Source organism: Ustilaginoidea virens, chromosome 3 (assembly GCF_000687475.1).
Source record: "Ustilaginoidea virens chromosome 3, complete sequence".
In the NCBI taxonomy this organism is placed as follows: Eukaryota; Fungi; Ascomycota; class Sordariomycetes; order Hypocreales; family Clavicipitaceae; genus Ustilaginoidea; species Ustilaginoidea virens.
The window spans coordinates 703861-728161 of NC_057318.1; the positions used below are offsets into that span (position 1 = coordinate 703861).

Below are 24301 nucleotides of genomic sequence, written 5' to 3' on the forward strand. Positions count from 1 at the left end.
ATCTAGCCTGAAACCAGCTTTGTCCGTGACGAGCGCCGCCCCTGGTTGGTCCCCGTTCCGTGTCTGATGTGCGCGCTGTGCTTCATGCTGCGCCCTTAATCACCATGCGCGTCATTAACGGCTCCTTGCTGCCCGGGTAAATGGGAACCTGAGACCCGTCAAGCCCATGGTGGAGGACCTGTCAGACTCCCAATCTTGATGTCAAGTTTTTTCCTTCTTCTTCTTTTTTTTTCCTTATATATATATACAAAAAAAGACGCACTTTGCTCTTCGCGTGAACGCCTCCAGGCCTCCTCCACGTCATCCTCGTCTTCCTTTCCTCCCTGCTCCGCGAACCCCCCCACCGATGGCCCGTCAGACTTGCCTCACCGCCACCGGCAGGGGGCTTCGCATCGCCGTGGCCGCCATGCTGCTCCTCGGACTCGCCTCCGCCGGCCCGGCCGCCTACGTCCTGTGCCAGCAGCCCACCAGCGACCCGTTGGAGGGCTGCCCCCGCGGCACCATCCTGGTGCGGCCGTCCGAGTCGGTGCAGTCGGCCATCGCGGCCCTGCCGCGCGACGCCTCCCCCCAGGTCATCTTGATCCTGCCCGGCCACTACACCGAGCAGCTCGATGTCAAGCGGCCGGGCCCGACGGCGCTGCTCGGCCAGACGGCGCACCCCACGAACCGCAAGCGAAACCGCGTCCGCATCGCCTGGGCCGCCGCCGTCGTCAAGGGCGGCCACGCCGACGCCGCCTCCACGGCCGTCCTGACCGTGGCGCCGGTCCTCGGGGCCCGGCGCGCCGCCCCGGCAGACGACTTCTATGGCTGCAAGCGCTTCAGCGCCTACAACATCGACTTCTCCAACGACTACGCGCACTCGGCGGTCGGCCCGTCGCTGGTCGTCAGCCTGACCTACGCCAACGCCGGGTTCTACTGGTGCGGCATCTACGGGTACCAGGATACGGTGAGCCTGCCCTTCACACCGTCGTCTCGCCCTTGCCTCTTGCCCCTTGCAAGATGGTCGCCGCCCCCTTCCCCCCCCCCCCCACTCTTATGCTTTCTGTTGTCCGCTCACGTCGATAGGTTTTCGTGGGCATGCAAGCAAACGCCTACTTTTACCGAAGCGAGATTGCGGGCCAGGTGGATTTCCTCTACGGTGAGCTTTTGCCCACGTGGCATGCTGATCTGAGCTGAAACCCCCGTGGGGGGAAGGGAGGGGGCCGCCGGGGGGGGGGAAGCTTAACCCCGGTCCGAGGCAAGGCTCCCGGTCTCGCTGACGCCCACGCAGGCTTCGGCACGGCGTGGCTGCAAAACGTCGACATCACGCTGAGGGGCTGCGGCGGCGGCATCACCGCCTGGAAGGGGCAGAGCACCAGCTCCGCCAACAAGTACGGGGTCTACGTGTCGGACTCGCGCGTCGGCGCCGCCAACGCCTCGGTGGGCGCCGCCATCGCCGCCACCTGCTACCTGGGACGGCCGTGGAACGACCTGCACAGAAGCGTGTTTTTCAACACCTGGCTGGACGGAAGCATCGCCCCCGCGGGATACTCGACTTGGAACAACGCACCTTCGGGGGCTCCCGGCTCCAGGTACGGCATCGGCACCTTCATGGCCGAATACGGCGGCAAGGGCCCGGGCTTCGACTTGCGCGGCCGCCAGGCCGGCCGGGTCACCAGGGTCTTGACGTCGGACGAGGTCGGCCCGTACCGCACGCCCGAGCACGTCTTTACGACTTGGAAGGGGGAGCAGCCCAACATTGAGTGGATAGACCCAGCTGCCTATATCTGGTGACGGAATGCGATGAGCTTGTGTGTGTCGCGGGTGCAAGGCCGCTTTTATTCAAGCTAGTCAGCCTTGTGTGTGTTTTTTTTTTCTTTCCTTTTTTTTTACCTTTTCCCCCTCCTTTTTACATCCGGGCCTGTGACTTATCCGTTTGAAGCAGTGTCAAAGGATTAGACCTGCAAGTCCCCCTTGTACGCCTTGTTGAAACAAGGCTCGCAGCCTCCCCCCCCCCCTTCTCGCGGTCTTCACCCCAGTTCACTTGTCCTTTGTCACCAGATGGGCATGCTCGCCTGGTTCACGTAGTCAATGTTCTTCTCGCGCAGCTCCACCCTTTCCCCGCAGGTGCCAAAGATCCTGTCCCAGACCCGCGTCTGCTTCCCGTAGTTTTGGCTCCTCCTCCACCCCTGGCGATGGTGCAGGTCGTGATCCTCGATGCACAGCTCCATGCCCAGCGCCCACAGAGGCCAGCTCAGCATCGAGGGCGCCGACAGGTGCAGGCGAAGACCGCTGTGGCCGAGGACCTCGGTGTAGACGAGGTACTGCAGGCACAGCCACAAGTCGTAGAAGCCCAGCGGCAAGCCGACGGCGTAAAAGGTGGCCCAGGTCAGCAGCGGCACGCCCACCATGTCGAGGAACTCCTGGCCGTGGTCGGCGTAGGCCGTCAGCGCCGCGCTGGGGTGCTTGACGAGATGGTGCGTGCGGTGGAAGCGCCACAGCGAGGGCAGCTCGTGCAGGGCGCGGTGGTACAGGTAGAACCAAAAGTCGAGGATGATGCCGTGGAGGCCCGTCTTGAGGGCGGCCAGGGCGAGCGCTCTCCAGCCGCCCAGGGCCTGCAGGGGCGCCTGGCGGGGGTCGTAGGCGATGCAGATCACGAAGCCCATGCGCCCGCCGACGGCCTTGAACAGGGCGTTTAGGACCTTGTCGGCGCCGCGGTCGGGGATGCCGTTGCGGTCGGCGACGTCGCCGTCGAGGAAGCCGTGCGTGTGGGCCAGGCGACGGAGGGTATTGACGAGCCGGACGACGGTGAAGTTGAAGGAGAGCGTGTACAGGAAGAAGGAGGCGGGCGCGCCGACGGGCCGTGCGGTCAGGGTGACAAAGAGCTGGTGGAGGAGGAGTGGGAAGAAGCCGTGGGCGAGGATCCAGAGGTGCTGGGTGGCCTGGCCCAGGTGCGGCACCTTGTGCGTCTTGGGGTGCTTGGGGACGCTCCGGCCGGGTTGGGCGGCATGGGCGCCCAGCCAGTCGAGGGAGCGCTGGTAGACGTTCCACGTGCTGGGGTCCTGCGTCAGCCAGGTGGATTTCATGGGATCCGGCGGGCGGAGCGGCGAGCCGGCGGTGATGACGGCGGGCTGGGGGCGGGCAGTTGTCGCTGCCATGGCGGTCGCGCAGCGGTCGCGCAGCGGTTCGGGGGGAAGGGAAAAGGGGGGGGGGAGCAGCAGGGTGGAAATGCGGCCGCTGCGTCACTTGTGCGTGTGTGTCTTGTGCGTGCGTGTCTAGTGCGTGTATATCTTGTACGTGAGTGTCTTGAGCGTGTGTTTTCCGATGCTATGCCGTGCGACCTGCGTGCTCAGATGTCGGTGAGTTTGGATAAAATGGCTTTCTCAGCATGCAGTCATCAACCAACTGGGTTGTTAAGGGGGGCAGTACGGAGTATGGGGGGGACGACGGATGGCCTGGTTGGGCCGATGGCGCCGATGGTACTCCTGAATTGCCCCATCTACCCGCTGGAGTGCACCCATCCGCGCCTGCCTTGTCTCCACCCTCTCCCCCGTCTCCACCCCCACGTACCCCGCAGCGGTCTATTGGTCGACGGTCCGCCCAGGAGCGGGCCCCCGGCCCCAACGTCAGCCCAAGTTCGTCCAAGCTTGCGAGGGCCCCCCAGCGTACCTCGGCCGCACCTGCAGCTGGCAGCCGGCAGCCGCAGCCGGTGACAACTGTATATAGATTGCCTGCAGTCGATGCCCCCATCAGATTTTGATTAAACTTGACCCTTTTTTTTTTTTTTTTTTGGCCCTTCCCCCTTCCGACCTACCCTGGCACGTTGCCTCTGCTTCCCATCTTGCTCGTCGCCGGATTTCTCGGAACCCCCCTCGGAATCGCCCAAGTCGCCCCAAGTCCTGCCGCAGCAACATCCATCCCATTGTTCGTCATGTCGCTGATAAACATCATGGAGTCGGCGCCCGTGCGCGGCTTGCATTCCCTCCGCAGCCTGGTGCAGTCGCCTCTCTTCTCCGGCCCTCTGCTCGCCGCCCTTCACTACGCCCCCGACCACCTCAGGCAGCAGCTCGCCAGCCTCCTCCCCTCGCCCTTGAGCCTCGACGCCGCCGAAAAATGCCTCCAGGTCCTGCTCGGCCTGGGCGTCCTCAAGCTCGTCAACCAGGGGCTCAGCTCCATGGCCGCCAACGCCTGGCGCATCGGCCCCTCGCCCGGCTGGGACTGGCCCGGCGAGATCGCCCTCGTCACCGGAGGGTGCAGCGGCATAGGCTACTGCGTCGTCAACCGCCTCGTCGCCCGCAAAGTCAGGGTCGTCGTCCTCGACATCCAGGACCCCCCCGCCGACTTTGCCTCCAGCCCGCTCGTCCGCTTCTACCGATGCGACATCACCAGCCCTGACGCCGTGGCCAAGGTCGCCGACGCCGTCCGCAGCGAGGTGGGCCATCCCTCCATCCTCATCAACAACGCCGGCATCACCCGTCCCATGCCCATCCTCGAGATGCCCCACGACTTTCTGCAGAAAATCTTTGCCGTCAACTGCATGTCGCACTGGACCCTGGTCCAGCAATTCCTCCCGCACATGGTCAAGGTCAACAAGGGCCACATCGTGACCGTGGCCAGCATCGCTTCCTTTGTGGCCCTGCCCCGGGGGGCCGACTACTCGGCTACCAAGGCTGCCGCGCTTTCCTTCCACGAGTCCCTGACGATTGAGCTGCAGCACATTTACAAGGCCGACAACGTCTTGACGTCGGTCGTGCACCCCAACTTTGTGAGGACGCCGCTCATACAGGACTTTGGTCAGCAGCTCGAGGCGGGCGGTGTCAGGATGCTGACCCCGGATGGTGTGGCCGGCGCTATTACCGATCAAATCTTCCGCAAGAAGGGTGCCCAAATCATTATCCCCCAGCACCAGGCTGCCATTTCTGGAATCAGGGGCTGGCCCACATGGTTGCAGATGTTTCTCCGCAACCAGCTCGGTTTACAATCTCTAAACCTGAACAGTTGAAGGGATGGTGTGCCCCCGTTTTTTTGGGTTTTTTTTTTTTGTTTGTTTCTTCTTGTTCTTCGTGTACATGGGCATGTTGTGTGGCAAAGTATTCGTAGAAAGAGGGTGCTTACTTGTTGTGTGCGTGTCTTGTGTGGGTGGTTTTCTGAGTACGGGTCTTATGTCTTATGCACTGACTGCGCGTGTCTCAGTCGTCAGCCGGGTGCTGATCTTGGTGCGCTTATGCTGTGGATCATTACGATTCTCCTTTCTCATCATTTCATGTACATGTACGCCTGACATTGAGCGTTATACATAGCGGCAGCATTCGTCGCAATCCTGCGGGACTAGATTTTGGAAGGAAGCAAGTCGATTGAGTCTGCGTGCATGTGAAGAGTCACTGAGCGAGCCGCCGGGTGGTTGGATCCCGTGGCAAGCGAAACTACCAATGCCTTCACTCGGGCGATCCCCGGTCCAACCCTCTGGTCGCCTGCGACATGCAAGGAGACCGGAAAGAATGGAGTTGACAGAGAAAGCAAGCTGGCGGTGAACCGAACCGCTTCGCTGCAAAAGGTGGCGCCAGTGGGACTCGGGGGCTGCTGGGCTGCATGGAGCCATGTCGATTGGCTGCATCAGCCAAAATCTGCCCGATCGGGCAATAGCCCGGTGCATTCTCCGGAGTCTGGACGCTATGCCTGCCTGTAAAACCCCGGGGCCCGATGCTTCCCCTGGTCCAGAACAGGTGCTCGAGGGATCACCGTCGTCATTGGCACAAGACAGTGCAGTAATTCAACTGGGTGGACGACTGTAGTATCGCAGAGGTACCGTATTTTAGTGCTTCAAATTGGTTCGTTCCGACAGAACCGGCAGAACCAAGCCGACTGTACCTCGTCCAGGCTCCAGCAATAGACCGCAAATTACCGGAGCCGGGACCAGATCGGACTTGTCCCCAGTGTGGCGACAATGACTCATCAAGGACTTTCCAAGACCCCGACGGTGAAACGTCGTAAAGATCTTTCCACCACACGATCTCTCGAAGCCGATCTTCGCTCAAGTTGGCCTTGACAAACTGATCCCGCCGAGGAGATTTTATTTTCCGGTGCATCTCCCCAGCTGTCCTCCAGCCGAAAGACCCCGCCATCTCTCAGTCAATGAGTCCTACTATCCTGTGGTTATCAACTATGCATGCAGTTATCCGGCTTGAAACCATTATGCATGAAGCTCATGTCTTGGGCAATGCTACCCGAGAAAAGGACGTGTGGCTCTTGCGGATTCAGGTGGCCTTTTGTCAGTTATCGGGATCCGGGACAATATGCTGGCGAGTTTGACGGCCGCTGGGTGCTTTGACGGTATGCAGCTGTCTAAGAATCTCCCGTGCTTGCTCTTTGAACGATTGCTTCTGGGCATCCGATAGATACGGCTCTGCGACAGTCAGACCCATGCCGGGAAGTCTCTCCTGGATTAGGACCGCGCGACCATTGATCTAAACAGGGTCAAGTGAGTCCATCCATAAATAGGTAGTTAGTGCATGCAGTGTACCTTGCCCGCGAAATAGATATCCTGCCTGACTCCCTTGAGGACGCTCTTGGCAATGGCAACAGCTTGGGTTTCTTTGGCGTCGGCGTATGAATAGTCGACCTTGACGTGCTGGTGCCGGTGCCTTGATTTGACAATTACGCTGCCGACGGCAAAAACATGTTGGCCTTCGCCTTCGTCGGCCGGGTAAATCATGTTTGATTCTGTGCAGAGGTCTAGTACTGTAGCCCAGAACTCTCAGGATGCCTGCGAGCTGGAGTTGACGTGACGCATATCAACATGAAAGTCATGCTCCTTTGGCAAATACCGGCCATAGAACGGGACATCCGCAACGGGTCATCTTTGGGGAGGCAATCTTGGTCCGCCATGTAAGGATTCATGATGAATGTTGCTTTGTCGATAGATTGTGAGAGCGGTGTGGAGGAGCTTGAGTCAGAAATTCTGGCCAGTGCAGGTCGAGTTACCGCCCGGCATAAAAGAGGCTGTGGTGTACATAGGAATAGTCTGGTACCCTCGGGTACCCACTGTACCCATCACATGCTGTGATGCTGTAAGCGTAAGCGCCGGTGAGGAATAATCTGTGCATAGCTCCTTCCCTTCTGGGCCTAACGACGCATGACACGAGCCATCCTTTTGTGAAAAGTAGTTGGGCACTTGATAAATCCTTTTAGGTCCATAAGGGATCTATAAACCCTTACACCTTAAATAGGCTTCATGGCGACCAGTGGATTGACCTTTGCTCCATTGCAGCCCAGGAGTCCAAGTGCAGAGGCCAATGTTTGATTGCTTCGTACGGACTCTGGAGTCCCAAGTCAGCCTCTGGACGGAATGAGATAGCCCGGGTTGGGGGCACATGACGCATCGTGACTGCATATAACCGACTCTGGACGTCTGCCTCGGGACAAGCGCACCAATTAACGCGACAGCCGGAGCGCTCAGATATTGATGGACAAATCAGACGCTAGACAGTGTCAGGCAGCACTCAATTTCTCGGCAGCCGACGATGCAAGTTCATGGGCTGTCTGTCGGATTCCGATGCCACAAGGCTGCAAGACAGGTGGATAAAGCCCACTACACGTAAACAGCAATATGTATAAATAACAACAAATAGCCCCTCCAACGTCGAAAATGGTTCAGAGATGCCCTTTCCGTGGCTTGTGGGTTCAAATCACAGGGGGGGATCAGGTCTGTCCCGGCCGGCCGACCTCCATATGCATTGATCATTCGTCCTGTCGAGTAACTGGCGAATTCGGAGCCACAGACCCAACTTCACACGTTCGCAGACGAGGAGCAACTTTTTTCTCGCAAATGACGGCAAGTGAAGGCAAAGGTCAACATACTATAAGCAATAGTGTCGCTTTACGAAGGGAGGCGCTCATTTCAAGAATGAATTTAATGAAAAAGCGCATTGCTGATACTGCTCTCCGTCTTATCTTGTCGTGATCTTTCTTCCTAAAGAAGCATTTCCGCTGGGGAAAAGCGGCTAGCATTGCCAGGTAGCAGCAGTCAAAATGCCCTCCCATAGTAGCTTGAGGTCTCCCCGCCGGCCTGTATTTGGCGCCCAGCATTACCATACATGGTGCAGACTCATGCCATGCTGACGCATACAAGCTTAGTTGCCAATCCACCACGCCACACTACACCATCGTACTACTAGCACCGTATAGAGGGGCAAATGAGGTACAACCCCTTACGTAGCTGACCGTAGATGATCGCAGAAGCTGCGCGGTTTTGCACCGCCACAGTCGGATAGGGAGATCGCACTATTCTCAACATCCACTCTAATTAGCTGCAGTCCTACTAAGCTAATCGTGAAAGTAAGACCAAAGACGAGAGTAAAAGGTGCCTTTGGAAAAAGGCAAGAAGAAGGAGCGGGTTGTAGTGTTTAAAGGCAAAAATGGATATTCATCCAGAGCCTATTGAGACCTATATCTCAACATGTAGGCCCCCGGGTCTAGTAGCTTATAAAACTACAGATTGCTCCAGGCCAATCCGTCATTTGTTTTGCCGAAGCTCTGGGCACGAGCGCGACTAAGACTTGTTTTTTTCTCAATTGGCCGAGATATCAAGTATGTCAAAGCTGGAAACCGGGGCATCTGTCAAAGTAACATCTGGGATCGTGTGTTTGTGTGAATACCCAAGGATGGCCTCATATCGGACATTAAGGAGCGACGAGACATTGGCATCCAAGAGGGACAAACAGAGGTATCTTGATTTGGAAGATAGCAGGCCGTTGTTGGAAATCACAGCTATTGCGTCTCCTGCGAAAGAAGAATCGTAGCAAGCAAGCAAGCAGCCAGGGTGACTAACCTAGCCTTCTTCGCGAAACCTGACGAAGATTTTCATCTCGTCGCAGTAAATCGCAGCCGCCATATTCCGCTAGGTGTCTTGGATCATCACTTGACTTGGCCTGTACAACGACTTTCGAACTATCCGGCCCAAAAGACTGGTGGCTGCCGCATTGTGCTGCCCTTTCCCTCCGTATCAGCTTATACAGTATGTTTCCGACGAATATACGGATCATCGCCTCGAAATGTGTGGGCAGCAAAGGCATTCCACAGAACAGGACATCAAGCCGCGCATACGGTTTCTACCCGAGGAGAACCTGCCTCCGCCTAGAACCCCCGGCCCGCGGCGGATGCAAATCAAGCCAACTCGACGGCGTGGACGTGTTATGGTATGCGCCGGCACCCCGTCCGTCGCTGCTGCGGCAAAGCGACGGACTTGCGGCCGTTTCCGCCAAGCCAGCCGCACACGGGGGGAGGGGGGGAAGGGCCGGGCGGCACCCAGCACGGGGATCAGCAGACCGAGCCGGGGAGCTACCGGCCCAGCCGGGATTCACTCTCCTTTTCAATCAGAAAGACGCTGCTATTTGCCGGTGAGGGGAAGGGGAAAACCAAACACCCTCCACGGTATCCCGGCAGCAGGATCCCCGACGCTCTGCGCCCGAAATCTCGCCGTCCAACGCGACGCAGGGCACCCGCCGGGCCGGCCAAGCCCGTCACCCGTCATCGTCATCGTCATCGTCACCGTCACCGTCACCGTCACCAGCGACGCGCGGCCACGCCCAGCCTCTTTCTTTCGGCTGCCGCAGGGCTCGGGCTGGGGCACGGCAGCACCAGCGAGCGCGGCGGGAAGCCCCCCCCCCCGTGGCGATGCAAAAGCTCCTGCGGGCTTACTGTGCAGTTGCAGTTGCCCAGCGCAGCCGCAGCCGCAGCCGACCCGTCACGCTACACCACATCAATGGCACGTTTACGAAGGCAGCGCGCAATCCTGGGGCTCGCACAGCGTCGGCTCCCCCGTGGGATTGGCGTGCCGTCCCCAAAGGGCCAAGCACAGCCCAGCGCGCGCCCTCCCCAGAAGGGGGTGCCGAATCTCAAGCTACTACCCACGCGGACGGGGTGGCCGGGCTCGGGCTTCTTCTCTATCTCTGCTCCAGCGCAAAGCGTCGCACCATCCTAGCAAACAATTCGTAAATCAAGACAAAGAGGGCGTTTCTCACCCGGCACCCCCCCCCCCCCCCCCCCTCTGCGACGCGAAGCCCGTCTGCGTTGTTCCATCGCATGTTGACGGCTTTCCAAGTTGCTCGTCTCGTTCCGTGGCCCATCGCGCGAGCCAAGCCCAAGCCCGCCACCGGCTTGGGTCTGTCCTGTCCCCCCCCGTGGCAAGGGTTCCTCGCCTTCGCCCCGGCGTGCTTCGGTTGGCATGACGCCATCCGCGTCTACGTCTGATCAAGGCTCCTGTCTCAAATTATGGCAGCTGGGCCGTGTCTCTGCCTTTTCGCAGCTCGTATTCCGACAAGCGACAAGCACCCACCGCCATCTCGATTCCCGACCATCTTGATCTCGTGGCCATCGGCCTAGTTTCTCCCTCAAACTCTCTGCCCTTTTGTCTTTTTTGTCCTTTTGGTTTTCCTCTAGATGGCTCCGTGCACCGGAGCAGAGTCAACGCATGGCACGCAGGATACGAGAGAAAGCCGTCGCCGTCGACGGAGCCTGGCCCAGCGCTCTTGTCACCTCGTGGTGTGCCATGGTGCTTGCTTCGGACGGAACCGCGCTGCCTGATAGACCTTGTCCCCCGATATATCTACCATGTCATGACCGCTGCGCCAAGACCCGTTTCAATCTTTGGCTTTGTCTTCATTCTTCACCTCGCAGGGACAGACATCTCGTGAAAGAGCTTTAGTCCCCACCCCACTCACACCCATCTGTCATTCATCATGCACACGATACAGGTTCTCGCCGCTGCCACAATCATCACCTCGGTCGGCGCCGTCGCCGTTCCGAGAAACGTCCATGTTGCCGACATGCGGCTGTACGGCGAGCAGGGCTGCTCTCAAAAGAACGAAGGCGTCTGGACAGTGATTGACGACGACTTTCGCGCCAACGAGTGCAAGTCGCTCAACGGCCTGCCCGCCAGGTCCATTCGGAACATTGACACCAACAAAGGCTGCACCTGTATGTCACTCTCTGGCGTGAAGAACTGCAACGAAAGGATTGGAGGAGCAGTGAGCTTTCCTCTGCTAACGTCCCAACGTCATGCAAGTGTCGCTGTATACCGACTCCGCCTGCGCTGCGTCGACGCGCAGGGTCTGCCGCGCTGGCCAGTGCTGCAGCAGCGCCGGGGGCTGGCAAGCGTGGTCCATGGCGTGTCAATAAAGACGTGAAATTTCCCGAGTCGTTTCCAAATGACGAGATCGAAGCAAATATAGAACGAAACAAACCTTGATTCTTAATGCGGCTGTAATTCTGGCAAAGGGGTGGGGGGGGGGGGGGGGGGGGGAGGCGGGGAAGTGGCTTTGTTTCCGAACAATGATAGAGGAGGGGGCTTGCGGCAGTGACATGGGGATTACGCAGATGATAGACGGAACCTGAGCATTTTTCGCCATGACCCCTCGTATACAGATGTGATGGTGTAGGCCGCAAGGAGGCGCAAGTTCATGCTAGAGTGGGCAGCGACCCGATCTGACCGAGTATCCGACAAGTTGGCCATGGCCCTGTCTTCTCCTCCATCAGCAGAGGATGGTTTTATTTCCATCGTTTCAGCAATGCAGGCGCGTGCATCTTGCCAATGGCGAGGCTGAATCAGCCGGGTCGTAGGTAGCAACATGCATGCTGGCGACAACAAACGTCAGATGCAAAACGTCGGCGTCCACTCAGGTCCGAAGCTGGCCGCGTCATCCAACGTGCCGTCTGCCGCGGCCATGACGACCCGGCAGCTTCGTATTTTGGTGTGCCCTCCCTCGGTTAATCCCCCGCAACAGTGTTGCGCACGCATCATGCAGGCGTTCAGGCAGGTCCAGCATAATCACGGCAATGAAAGAACGAGGATACCTTGGAGCGCCATGATGGGCGCCGTGGCCATGGCGCTGACCCTGACAACGGGCCGGAGCCACATCTCAGATATAAAGTCAAGAAAGCATCTGCTCCCCAGCCGTGGTGCGTACCACTGTCCGCTTCCAAAATACCATTCGTTTCTGTGTAGAGAGCTACTAGCCCCGTTCTTTTTTCCACCAACCTTCGTTCAGATAAAGAAGGAAAAACCGAATCTCGGGTTCCCTTGACCAAGTTCCACGATGAAGAGCTTCCTCGTCCTCGGTCTTTCGGCCGTCTCCCTTGTGCTCGCCCAGGAAACCTCCGGGACGGCGCCAACCGGCTCCGAGTCGGTGCCCGTGGTCACGGTGACTTCTACGGTGCCCGTGGTCACGGAGACTTCTACGGTTCCCGTGGTCACGGAGACTTCCACGGTTCCCGTGGTCACGGAGACTTCCACGGTTCCCGTGGTCACGGAGACTTCCACGGTGCCCGTGGTCACGGAGACGTCGACCCAGGTTGCTTCTTCGTCCACCGAGTCCACGACCCAGGAGCTGACCGCCACGACCGAGGCGCCCCAAACCACGGCTGCGTGCATCGGCACCATCACCACCTTGACCATCAGCAACTCGACGGAGGCGTCGTACACGTACAGGCCGACCGGGCCGGAGACGACGACCGCGCCCGTCACTGCCGGCGCGGCGGTGAATGGGCTGGGCGGGTCGGGTGTCCTTGGCGGCCTCTTGGCCGTGGTGGCCCTGATTTTCTAGGCCTCCGATGCCGCGACGGCGCCGAGATGACGGGGTGTCATGTTTGTTGTGTGCTAGTCGGTTTCGCAAGATGGAGGACGGTAATTCTGGGTCAAGGCTGCGGGGCAGGGCGCAAAATAACATGTATAGAGTCGTGGGGGGAAACCCTTTTACGGGACTAATTTTCTGGGATTCGAGTGTCAGGGTGGATTCGATTCGTGCTGTATCATCTTGTTCTTTGAATGTCGTTTTTTTGTTTTCCACGATGGCGTGTTTCTACGTGGTGACGTGCCTGCTTCCTCGAGACGTGTGGATGACTGATGAGGAGATGCACGTGCGGCAGGTGGCCCTGGACCCATCCAATCAAGCCCGGCCACCAATCAGCAGTCAGCAATCAGCAATCAGGCAGGAACAACCCGCGCGGCTGCCATCTCCATCTCTAGGCATGGATGGAGGCGCCTAAGGCTGCTAGCAGCGAGTTCTCGACTTGTCAAGGGTGAGTCAAGGCCACGTCCCCGCAAGACCGGTGCTGATGCTGCTCCTTGCACATGCAACACGTCCATCATCGTCCATCATCGTCAACCCCCCATGGCACAATGACACCCCGTTCCACTCGCCAGCCCCCGTCTGCACCTCCCCGCACAGGAATCGTCGTCTTCTCGGGCGGCAGCGCAGCCAACAGCCTCGTCGACGTCTTCGAGCGCCTGCGGGCCGCCAACCACGCCTCCCTCAGCTACGTGATCCCCATCTCGGACAATGGCGGCAGCACGAGCGAAATCATCCGCGTCTTCGGCGGCCCAGGTAACCTCTTGTTCTTCTGACCCCTGAACGCGTGCCACCTTGATTCACACCGCGGGTGCCCAACCACCACCACCCCCCCCCCCCCCCCTCTCCAGGGATCGGCGACGTGCGCTCCCGCCTGGTCAGGCTCATCCCCGACAACGACCTGCGCGAAACCGCGGCCATCAAGCACCTGTTCAACCACCGCCTGCCCAAGACGTACCACGCAGCCCGGGCCGAGTGGTTCGAGATGCTCGAGGCCACGCACCCGCTGTGGGTCGACATCTCGTCCCCCAAGCGCGAACTCATCCGCTCGTACCTAAACAGCTTCAACCTCGAGGTGGTCAAGCGCATGCGGCCCAGCAGCCGCTTCGACTTCTCCAACGCCAGCGTCGGGAACCTCTTCCTCACCGGCGCCCGCCTGTTCACGGGCAGCTTCGAGGCGGCCATCTACCTGCTCAGCTCCGTCTGCGCGGTGCCCGACGGCGTCTCCGTCCTGCCCGCCATCAACACCAACTTTGCGCACCACATCGCCGCCGGCCTCCGCGACGGCACCGTCATCACGGGCCAGAACGACATATCTCACCCGAGCTACCCCACCGCTGCCGTGCCGGGCGTCGGCGTGAGCACCCGCGCCGCACCCCTGCCCGCGGGCCACGAAGCAGACCATCACGAGCAGGTTGAGGATGCGAACCTGCCGGGGTCGCTGCCCGCCCTGAGGAGACCGGCCATTTCCTTCTCCAAGCAAGACGACGAGGACCTCCCTTCCAGGATCGACAGGATATGGTACATCAATCCGTACGGGCAGGAGATCCGCATCCCCGCCAACCCTCGCGTCCTGGATGCCGTCCACTCGTCCCACACCGTCATCTACAGCATAGGCTCTCTGTTCACGTCCCTGATACCCAACCTGGTGCTCAGGGGCGTGGGAGAGGCCGTCGCCAACCCCGCCGTCCGGAACAAGATCCTCCTCCTGAACGGCACGACGGATCGCGAGACTGGTCCCTCGGACCAACCCTTGTCAGCCCTCGACTTCGTGGCAGCCATCGCGAATGCTTGCGCCGACTCCAGGGCGTGGCAGAAGCCTCGGGAGGACGAGTACTCGCTCTACGTCACGCACCTCATCCATCTCGAGGGCCCGACTTCGCCCAAAGTCGACAAGGCGCGCTTCGCCGAGCTAGGAATCGACACAATGCGCCTGTACGGGCCCAAGGATGCCCACGGCCGCGGAGCAAGATACGACTTCACGGCTTTGAGGCAGACCCTCGAGACGATTGTGGGACGCCAGGACCTTCGGGCCGAGAGGAGCCGCAGGAACACTCTGGTGGGCTGATGGGCTGATGGGCTGATGGGGGTCGTCTGGGGAAACGACGGATGAGGATGTTGCAGCGCCTGGTGCACCGAGGGTTGCTTGCGTGCATACAGATCGTTTCCAAAGAGAAGGTCTTTTGTTCGAATGTTTGTACAGTTATTTGCCGACCCAACGCCCATCTCCCGGTACCATGGCACCCCCCCGCCCCAAGAGTCTCTGCTTCCAACACGAAACCATCGCCTTCATACCCGCCAGTCACTCCGTAGCCGCAAGATAGGCCATAACAACGGGCCAAGCCGTCGACACCAGCAACGCGACCAGCACAGACCCCCCTCCCACGCGCACCTTATCCGCCGGGCCCTTCCAGCGATCGACGAGCACGCACGTCGTGAAGACCATTGCGCAGGCGTAAAAGACGGATGCCCAGATGGAGGCGAGAATAAGGTCGTTGCGCGCGTCGGGGGCACCCAGAACAAACTTGTGGGTATGTTGGACCACGGGAGAGGAGAGGTTGCCGCCCATGGCGATGCAAGCCCGCTGTTGAGGAGGGCTGCTTCTTTCGAAAGGCCCAGAGACGTAGCAGCAACGGACGTCGCCGGTCGAGGTCGAAAAGGGAGCCGTGTCAAGACGGCGAAAAGGGCGCAAAAGAGGTTCTGGCTGGCGATGCGGGCTCCAGGTGCTGTGGCCTGCTCCTCAGGCATGCCCCTTTAAAGTGGTGAGCTACGGCGTAAGGCCCCCGGGCGCCGCCCGGCAGTGCCAGCCGAAGCTGTCGCGGCCTTGAAGCCGCCACCTCATTGTCTGGTCAAGGGGCCGCGCCCCTGTTTTGATGCAAGCCACGTCGCGCCAGCCTGGGGACGGATTGGCTGTCGGACCCGGTATGTTTCCGACCAGGGCGAGCAAAAGTCTGGGCAATGGAGGCCGAGAATGGCAGAGAAGAGAAGCGAAGGGAAGAGAGAGCCAAGGAGAAGACGAAACAAGGCTGGCTGTGAAAAGAAGGTCACGCGTCCACACCATATCTACCAAGAAACTCGGCAACTCGGCATCGCGGCAAAGCCCCCGCCACCAAGCCAGAACCCCGCAACGCAACCCCACCCGCGCCGCCTCCCTCCGACCGACACATCCGAGCCCCGTCCAGTTTCTCGACCTTTGCAACCGCCGAACCCCTCTGAACCACCAAAAACACACACACACACACACACACACACGCACACACACGCACACGCCACCGCATCGCCCTACCGCCTCCTCCCCCATGGCCCGCGCATTCACGCACACCCCCCCCTTCTGGGCCCTCGTCTGGATGGCCGTCTCCCTCCCCCTCGTCGCCTGGGACACGCTCTACGTGCTCGGCCGCCCGCACACCATGCCCGGCGGCTGCTGCCACTGGCCCTGGTCGCCCTACAAGCTCTACGGGGAAATCGACCACGTGTACGGCTGGAAGGCCTTCCGCGACCGCAGCGGCTTCACCGGCGCCCAGGCCCTCCTCAACCTCGTCGAGACGGCCATGTACCTCGCCTACCTGCGCCTGTGGCGCTCGCGCCGCCAGCCCGCCGGGGCCGTCGCCGGCCGCGTCGGCGCTCTCGCCCTGCTGCTCGGCTTTAGCGCCGCCGTCATGACGCTGAGCAAGACGGTTCTGTACTGTGAGTCCCGGAGTCCTCCACGCTAGCTTGGGCTGGCGCGCTCGGGCCGCGGGGGACGCTGCTAACGACTTCCTTTTTTTTTTTTTTGTTTTTTTTTGCGTCGACGTGGGCGTGGCGGCACAGGGGCGCACGAGTATTTCTCCGGCTTTGCCAACATTGGCCACAATGCCGTCGCTGATCTGGTCCTCCTGTGGATCGTTCCCAAGTTTGTCTCGTCCCGTCCTGGATCGGCTAGCCGGGAGGGGGTCTTTCTCTGCTAACGGGTGGCAGTGGCGCGTGGCTCGTCGGGCCGTCCTACATGATATATGCTTTGGGCTCGGAGATTCTCGACAACCTGGAAGGCGTGCATGTCAAGAAGGACTAGGACTAGGACTAGCATCACGAAGAATCAGAGGTCGAGCGGCGGAAACCCGTCACGGGACGTCAAACGAGGAACCACGGCCGAGACGGCCGAGCCGGGCAGGGCGGGCAGGGCGGGCGATTGCTTGGCGAAAAGTGCATTTTCATGGTAGTCATGAGCATTTCCATGTTTTGTAAATAGTACCCACGCAAACAAGTATCGATACGCGGATGGACTGCATCGACACAAGGCATCCCCTGCACACTCCGAGCATCTCCACACACATCGCCCGCATGTGCAAAATCCCTGCTGCGACAAGGTCCGGAAAATTCAAATGACCCTCCACCGACAAGCCCATGCGTCAAGACGTGCCGCGCAGCCCAGCGTCATATATGAGCAAGCGCCGCACGGGGGGTATCATCCATCCATGACGTGCATTCGTCCCACAACCAAAACAGACCAAGATACGCTTCCGACGTTAGAAATGCACGGAATGACGCAACCGAACTAGCGACAAAGAGAGAGAAAAAAAAAGAACGAGAGAGACGGGAGAATGAGGGAGAACAGCAGAAACGAAAAAAAAAAAAAAAAAAAAAAAAAAAAAAAAAAAAAAAAAAGTGCAAACGCAAAAGAAACATGCCGCGTAGGCCTCGCAAACAATAAACGACCCCCGAATTTTCAGTCAAAGTAGCAAAGCCCGGCTTTTTTCTGGCTGCAACGTCTCACCTAGCTTCTGTCAAGCCTCCCAGATCGGCGTACTGCTCCCAAGCATCTCTGCTTGAGCTCCCCCCCCCAGACAGCTTGCCGTCAAGAAACGCCTGCATGGCCGTCCAGTCACCCGAGTCTCGGATTAAACCACCAGGCTCCTCCTTGATTTCGTCTTCCTGTATCGGAAGCGGCATCGACCGGCTGTGTGAAGTGTTTCCACCCCTCTTTGGATCGCTGCCGACCGGGCGACTTGAAGCAAACATGGCGCGGCGTTCTTGGTCCACGAACTGCCCGAATGCTCTGGCGGCATAGTTGCATCCTTCCAGTGTGGTGCTTATCGGCCGCCGCTTAAGCGAGTTACGTTTGGAAATGCACGTCGTGACATTGGGACAGCTGCTGCTGCCTATTGGGTAGGCACAGTCTTGATTGCTCCAACGACGTGCCTTGCCGGGCAACTTGTGCAAGGGCGATTCCGGTAGTTGAGTGGGTGAGTTGAGAGATGAATCGAGAGTTGACCCCGTGCTCACGGAGCTTGCGAATGTGCTGATGTTGCTGGATCCAGTCTCGGAAGCCGTCGACGCACTTCGACTGACTTGCACGGCGGGTTTCGCTGCCGGTGCATCAGCTGTAGGTTCCAATTGCACATCGCTTGCGCCGTTCCCGTATCTAGGCACCACTATCTCGTGGTAGAGTGGCATGGACGTAACGGCTGTGGATGTATTGGACGCGGGGACGCTCAGCTTGAGTCTTCGCGTCGATCTGCGGATGGTAGAGCTCCGGCTCAAAGCCTGCTTAAAAGAGCTAAAAGAGCTCGTCCGCGACAATGACACTGACGCATCCGTCGAATCTGGGAGAGAAGCTTGTCTTCCCGTCGGCTTGGGCGACTCATCGGTCTTGTGCGTCAAGGCAAAGTAGTCAATGTCGGGTTTAATCTCAAGTTTCTCCGAGATCGATGGAGACTGCTCCATCTCGGTCCGCTCCAAATGGTGCTTGAGCGCCGACTTTGCCGTGATCTGGGACAATCCAGCATGAAGCTTGCCGTCCTGCCAAGGCGTTCGCGTGTTTTTGGCAATGGAGACAACATACTCGGCTTCTGGGTCGTCTTGCATTTCAACAGGTCGCTGAGTGGCGCACTGCAGAGTCTGATGCACCGCATATATCAGTATCCACCGTATCTTGCGTCCATCCACCAGCGATACTCGTTCGTTCCGGTCAATTTTTTTGGGTGAAATTGCGCAGTCCTCCTCAAACTTCCTATAAGCCCTGACAAGGCCATTTTGGAACGAGTCCTCTCTCCAGTTTGACGCATTCACCAGGGACACGCGATTCAGTTGATGCTCCTCGCCACGTTGCCTGGATCCTCGTGGGATCCATAAGATGCGCCTAGACCGTCTCAGTTCACTCTGTTGAGGAAGCTTGGGCAGAGGATGCGGCATAGGCTCAAAGCCGTTGTTCGTGTCAAAGGTTTGAATGAGTTGCAAGGTGCAGATGCCTCCAACAGCAACAAATGGCATGGCTTCATTCGAGTTGTAGCCTTGGTCAACCAAAAGGTTGTATAAAGCCAGGAAATCACGCTTCAAGACCCGGCAAACGGACCCGTCGAACGCTCGTGGTGGCCAATAACCCAGTTTAGCACTGTAAAACGAGAGCAGAAAACTCCGGAAGCGCTCGAGATGCGCACGTAAGCCAGCCGGAATGCCTATGTGTGCTTCTGAAAGTTCCTGGTCGAGAAAGCTGCGCAGCATGTCCCAGGTCCGTCTGAGGCGTGAATTTAGTTCACTTTCGGCGTCATCAATGAGCTTTCTCGTCGCAAAACTCACAAACTGGGTTGCAGTAGCAGGTCTGTTAGTAACTCTTGTCGAATTGCGATTCGGTCAAAAAGTCAAGGGCACAGCAGGGGGGGGGGGGGGGGAAGGGCGGTGGCAATACCTGGAACTCTCTCTTGCTAGGCAGCATCTCTTTCATTCCCACACAGTGAGCCAAAGCCTGAAAGTACAGGTCTTTCAAACAAAACGTCTCGGCCAGACGCAGTACTGCCAGAGCATACTCGGCTTGGCCTGCAAAGGACAGATATCCTTCTCGGTTGAGATAATGGACGAGATCTGCCACATTATCCACATGGTCATGAGTCCTATACTCTTGCATGCAGTGCAGCAATCCCACCAATGCTTCCCCGAGAGTTTCCCCGACTAGCGACTTCCGCATAATCCAAGCGATAAAATTTCGTATCAACAGTTGATGGCGGCGAAGTTGCTGCTTCTCGGCAACTTGCGGCGCTGTGATGAACAGTTCGACTGTTCGCGTGGGGTTGGCACGGTGCCAAGCATCAATCTCGCTAGGGCCGCATGGTCGAGCAGGCTCGGATCCCTCGGGCCAGTTGACCTGAGACTTCTCAATCAGAGGATAACATTTGCCGTTTAAAAGGTGTTCGAATGGTACTCTGAACGCCGGCGGCTGCTTAGCTTGTCGCTGCCTACAACCGTCTTTACGGCCGCCAATATAAATGAGGCAGTTGCCATTTCGCGTCCAGAGTTCAGGGTCCTGTAAGGACATGGTATCAGACGAGGGCGAGAGCAGTTGACATGCACCGGGGGGAGTCTTGGTTATACCTTGTCCAAATAATGCCAGCCGGAACTTTGACGCTTGTTTCCATCCCATCGCTTCAACTTTTGGCTCAAAAGCGTTCGTTCCTGGTGTGTAGCTGAACCCTTCCTACGATGAGTCGTGGAGGTGTGGGCAGTCTTTGCCTTCGATTGAGACAAAGGCACGGTCTTGGGACCATTCAATTGTTCCAATCGATGCATTGCCGCTTCCCGGCGCCCGGTTCGACGTCAACGACGGACCTCGGCTTAAAAATGCAGACCGTCGATTCCAATGCCACAAACTCAACTGAAGACCTGTGATGAAGAGAACTCCCAGATTTCGGTCATGGCTATTGCGTGATGCTCTGCCGGAATTAAGAAACACCCGAGCCTCGGGACTCGCCAAGCGTCGCTGCAGCAATTAAGATGGATCAATGCCGAATTTCCCGACCGCGGTAAATCAATGTGGTGGTAATGAGAAAACAATACTGGCAGATTCGAAGCAATTCCCCGCACTTAAATGGACAAGCAGAAAGGCCCGTCAAATTCAAGACGACGTACAAAAGGAATGGTACGTAGTAGCTGGGTCAGCCGTCTTTATTAGGGTGTTTTGACCAAGCTGGGACCTGGACGGTCGCAATCATGCTTTCGTCGTCGCTGACAAGGGCAATCGAGATAGCCCACGAAGTTTATTGGAAATAATGGCCCATATGGTCTTAGTGCTCCAAGGGGCAGATGAAGGCGCCAGCCACAGGAACCGAAAGACGGCTGGCTGGCGGCTGATTTCCATGTACCCCGTACGGGTTGCGAGATTGCAGAACAAGTTTTTTCGCCATGTATGATTTGGTCCGATGCCATCCCTTTAAATGCGACAAAGGAACAGGACGTGTCTTGTTGGAATTCTCCCACCGGAAGGCAAGACGAGCTAGCGCCGGGCACTCTGTAGGCATTATCAGTACATGGTGTGCTTGTATGCTTCAAGAATTGTCCTCACCCTATGTCTGCACCTGAGACCAGGGTAAGAAAGGCAGCTCGGGACTTTGATAAGGGCTCCTCCAGCTTGCCTGATGCATCCTCAACGGTGCGGTGCGCAAGGCCCACGCCTACCTCGACTATTTGGTCAAGCCTCGGAATGCCCTTCATTCATCTTCAATATGCCCCTCTCTGACCTCCTTGATACCATGTCCACTACTGTCGTGGATAATTGCTGATGGCACTACCCCGTAAGGATAGAAGGGGTTTAGCCCCTCGCAAAGCTCCCAACCTACTCCGCCGATACAGGGGTGGCCAACACACCTGGCTGGGGCCCATGACGACCAGGGCAGTACTCGGTGCAGCGGAAGCCACATTGAGGCCAGTCTGGGCGGCTGATGAGATAGTCTTTACTCTGTCAAACGTTGTGCCTAAAAGTGTACAAGGTAGTACGCGGCAGACGGGTCCTCATTTCCCTGCCACACCAGGCTGGCGCTGGGCGAAGTTTTAGAATTGGATTATCGTGCTTTGTCGGCGGGGAAATAGGGGCCAGGTGATAATCCCATCAGCTCGAAGCAGAAAAACTCATGCGAGATGATATCATAGACATGGTGATATCGGGAACAGTCTCACAGATAAGGTGGGTTCGCAATCGCTCTTTGCTCTTCCCAAGGGGGCGTGGGGGATGTCTTTGTGTCAAAGGCGGCGCTCCGCTGGTCTTCACCGACATGCATAGCCAAGCCCGCCCAACTAACAAGACAGTGGCCGAAGATATATCTGCACGGTCAACGCATTCATAGCAGAGGAGTTGCGGTGTGACTCTGCAATATTTTCTTCAGCGATATGAGACCGAATAGGCTCAGCCAAATGCAGGCGTTTTGTGAGCTGGTGCGTTGAGACGCGTCGGAAGTAGGTCCCTCTACATAGTACTCCGTAAGCGGGGAGTTGCCAGAGGGGGTGCCAAGAGCTGCAGGTCCAGAAAGACATGGCAAGCATGGGTCTTCGTCGATGGCAGATTTTGTCTGAAGCCGGATCATCGTCGATAGGCATAGGCCCTCGTTGGCATTTCACGTTTCTTTTGGCCAGCCGCAAGGGGCAATGCAATGCAATGGTGGAGATGACGATGGCTACTTGTCTTGTGGGTCGCGCCTGCCTGCAGAGACAGCCTCAGTAGTAAGTACTCCGTACCGAGTGGAGAGGGAGAGTCACCTGACAGTCAAATTCAGCCTCATCAAAACTCCACTCCCGCAGTCCGTACTAAGCGACTTGCGACTTTGGTGCCAAGCTAACCGTCCAGCCCGTTTCTGAAATTAATGGCGAGAACTAGGTGATTCGCATGGGCCGACCAAGTATACGGAACTGAGTGTCAGCGATGGCACGCACCACTCCGTATACCTACATACAATGTCCATGTTCAGATCAATCTGTAGTCGATCCCGACGTAACCCAGCAAAGGCATGATCAGGAGCACGATGACGAGCGAACCTTCGATCCCCGTGCCCCGCGATCCAACTATAGCCTGTTCCCCCTGGAGTATTTGCTATACTGCGAAGACTGCCAGCAAATCCGTTGCCAGAGATGCGTCACAGAGGAGATAGTCACGTACTACTGTCCCAATTGCTTGTTTGAGGTTCCTAGCAGCAACCTTCGCAGCGAGGGCAACAGGTACCACCCACAGGCCCGGCGCAAGCGCCCTCAAAACTAGGAGCAAGAACAGAAATAGACTAACAGAGACATGGTTTCAAGGTGCACCCGAAGCTGTTATCAATGTCCAGTATGTGTTGGTCCCCTTCAAGCCGGCTCACTTCAACCTGTGTCCGATCCCAGTGCGCTGGGTCCAGATGGACAGCCAGGCTCAAGCCGCGGACCGTATGCTCTTTTCTGCCAGTATTGCAACTGGTCATCCACCGAGATTGGTATCGAGTTCGACAGGCCTAGTGGGATACACTCGCAGCTCGGCAAGGTGAATAATGGTGGGACGGCAAAGATTACCGTCAAGGATGTCAAGGAAAGGCGGAAGGAAAACCCTGACGAACCTCGACTACCAGATGGCCAGGTCGATCACGATTTGCAATTCGCTTGCTTGAAAGCCTTTTACCAGGAGCAGCTGGCGGAGACAAACACATCACTCACCGGCACGCCCTTGCACGACGGTGTTGGCTTCGCCTCTCCTGCCGCCTTGTCGAGGATAATGTCCCTGTATACAGGAGGTCGCGGTAGTCACGCACGGAGGCTACCGCACGGCCCGGCCAACGTCATGCGCGAAGCATTGAACTCGGAAGAAGGGTTGAAATTGGCGCAGCTTGACGAATCTGCCTCGATCAAAAAGCTGGTGCACGAGGGCTGGCATGCCACAGCATCTACCGAGCAACGAGAAAACCAGCCTTTACCACTAAGGTTTGTAGATGAGCTGCGACCGATTCCTTACCTCCTCCGCACCAAGCGATCCAAACGCTGCCCTGTTTGTCGTCACATCATTTCGAAACCCGAGAACAAAGTGACATCTACCAGATTCAAGATCCGCCTAGTCGCAAAGTCTTATATCCCCACTATCACCATCCGCCCGATGCAACCAACCGCACAGCCGGTGCCCGTCACCTCTCGACCCCTCAAGAACGAGGAAGCTCCCCTTACGCCTCTGAAGCCATATCAATACATCCTGACGTTCAAGAATCCGCTGTTTGACAGCATCAAGGTAACCCTTGCCACGCCCAATACCACGCCGGGGCGATTCGCTAGCAAAGTCACCGTGCTGTGTCCCGAATTCGAGGTCGACGCCAATGTCGACATGTGGGACGACGCGCTGAAGGACGCTGGCAGAGATGGACGACGGAATGGGGCGGGAGTCGGCCAGGGAGATGCGGCCAAGATCTGGGAAAGGGGTCGCAATTGGGTTAGCATCGTGCTCGAGGTCATACCGCCATCTCTTAGAACAGCGCATCGAGGGTTCTTTGGCGATGCCAAACAAGATGTTGATGACAGTCCTCTCAAGGAGGATGAGGACATCCTGGAAATACCCATGTTTGTGCGAATCGAATGGGAAACTGATGTTCAGCACGACATGGGCAGTGTGTCTGGTAAAGACAAGGAGGCTCGAGAAAAGAGAGAATTGGCGTATTGGTGTGTTCTCGGCATAGGGCGCATCAGTCACGATTGAAATGGTAGGACACAAAAGGAAATTAACCAATACCAACTGGTAAAGAAGGGAAACCAAGAGTTCTTTTATGAGCACGACGGGGTGGTCGAGCGAGTTCAAGAAGGAATAATGTGGGTAGCCCGTAATCATTATCAAGCTACCTGTACTCATAAGACGCCAAGCCCATTTTGTTGACCAACCATCAAATGTGACAATTGAAAATTCCAAAGCACTCCCAACCCCTGTATGACCATGCCCATGACACAAAGTCTTG

At 57.8% G+C, this 24301-nt stretch overlaps 11 protein-coding genes across 11 annotated transcripts; 7 read left to right on the forward strand and 4 right to left on the reverse strand.

Moving 5' to 3' along the window:
* Nucleotides 1-406: 406 nt before the first annotated feature.
* UV8b_03452 (uncharacterized protein) lies at nt 407-1773 on the forward strand (the record flags this gene model as incomplete). The annotated part of the gene is made up of 3 exons (XM_043140950.1): nt 407-946; nt 1066-1138; nt 1271-1773. The coding sequence occupies 3 exons, from the start codon at nt 407-409 to the stop codon at nt 1771-1773; spliced, it is 1116 nt and encodes a 371-aa protein (XP_042996884.1).
* A 260-nt stretch (nt 1774-2033) lies between these two features.
* On the reverse strand, nt 2034-3137 carry UV8b_03453 (uncharacterized protein; the record flags this gene model as incomplete). Its single annotated transcript, XM_043140951.1, has 1 exon — nt 2034-3137. One exon carries the CDS (start codon nt 3135-3137, stop codon nt 2034-2036), a length of 1104 nt encoding a protein of 367 aa, XP_042996885.1.
* Nucleotides 3138-3910: 773 nt separating this feature from the next.
* UV8b_03454 (uncharacterized protein) lies at nt 3911-4981 on the forward strand (the record flags this gene model as incomplete). The annotated part of the gene is made up of 1 exon (XM_043140952.1): nt 3911-4981. One exon carries the CDS (start codon nt 3911-3913, stop codon nt 4979-4981), a length of 1071 nt encoding a protein of 356 aa, XP_042996886.1.
* A 1267-nt stretch (nt 4982-6248) lies between these two features.
* UV8b_03455 (uncharacterized protein) lies at nt 6249-6691 on the reverse strand (the record flags this gene model as incomplete). Its single annotated transcript, XM_043140953.1, has 2 exons — nt 6249-6443; nt 6500-6691. The coding sequence occupies 2 exons, from the start codon at nt 6689-6691 to the stop codon at nt 6249-6251; spliced, it is 387 nt and encodes a 128-aa protein (XP_042996887.1).
* Nucleotides 6692-10715: 4024 nt separating this feature from the next.
* UV8b_03456 (uncharacterized protein) lies at nt 10716-11154 on the forward strand (the record flags this gene model as incomplete). The annotated part of the gene is made up of 2 exons (XM_043140954.1): nt 10716-10953; nt 11042-11154. The coding sequence occupies 2 exons, from the start codon at nt 10716-10718 to the stop codon at nt 11152-11154; spliced, it is 351 nt and encodes a 116-aa protein (XP_042996888.1).
* Nucleotides 11155-12071: 917 nt separating this feature from the next.
* Nucleotides 12072-12578, forward strand: UV8b_03457 (uncharacterized protein; the record flags this gene model as incomplete). Its single annotated transcript, XM_043140955.1, has 1 exon — nt 12072-12578. The coding sequence occupies one exon, from the start codon at nt 12072-12074 to the stop codon at nt 12576-12578; it is 507 nt and encodes a 168-aa protein (XP_042996889.1).
* Nucleotides 12579-13105: 527 nt separating this feature from the next.
* UV8b_03458 (uncharacterized protein) lies at nt 13106-14670 on the forward strand (the record flags this gene model as incomplete). The annotated part of the gene is made up of 2 exons (XM_043140956.1): nt 13106-13358; nt 13454-14670. 2 exons carry the CDS (start codon nt 13106-13108, stop codon nt 14668-14670), a joined length of 1470 nt encoding a protein of 489 aa, XP_042996890.1.
* A 234-nt stretch (nt 14671-14904) lies between these two features.
* UV8b_03459 (uncharacterized protein) lies at nt 14905-15171 on the reverse strand (the record flags this gene model as incomplete). Its single annotated transcript, XM_043140957.1, has 1 exon — nt 14905-15171. The coding sequence occupies one exon, from the start codon at nt 15169-15171 to the stop codon at nt 14905-14907; it is 267 nt and encodes an 88-aa protein (XP_042996891.1).
* A 730-nt stretch (nt 15172-15901) lies between these two features.
* Nucleotides 15902-16653, forward strand: UV8b_03460 (uncharacterized protein; the record flags this gene model as incomplete). Its single annotated transcript, XM_043140958.1, has 3 exons — nt 15902-16289; nt 16413-16494; nt 16560-16653. 3 exons carry the CDS (start codon nt 15902-15904, stop codon nt 16651-16653), a joined length of 564 nt encoding a protein of 187 aa, XP_042996892.1.
* A 698-nt stretch (nt 16654-17351) lies between these two features.
* UV8b_03461 (uncharacterized protein) lies at nt 17352-20141 on the reverse strand (the record flags this gene model as incomplete). Its single annotated transcript, XM_043140959.1, has 3 exons — nt 17352-19160; nt 19267-19878; nt 19947-20141. 3 exons carry the CDS (start codon nt 20139-20141, stop codon nt 17352-17354), a joined length of 2616 nt encoding a protein of 871 aa, XP_042996893.1.
* A 2122-nt stretch (nt 20142-22263) lies between these two features.
* On the forward strand, nt 22264-24048 carry UV8b_03462 (uncharacterized protein; the record flags this gene model as incomplete). The annotated part of the gene is made up of 2 exons (XM_043140960.1): nt 22264-22556; nt 22638-24048. The coding sequence occupies 2 exons, from the start codon at nt 22264-22266 to the stop codon at nt 24046-24048; spliced, it is 1704 nt and encodes a 567-aa protein (XP_042996894.1).
* Nucleotides 24049-24301: the final 253 nt, after the last annotated feature.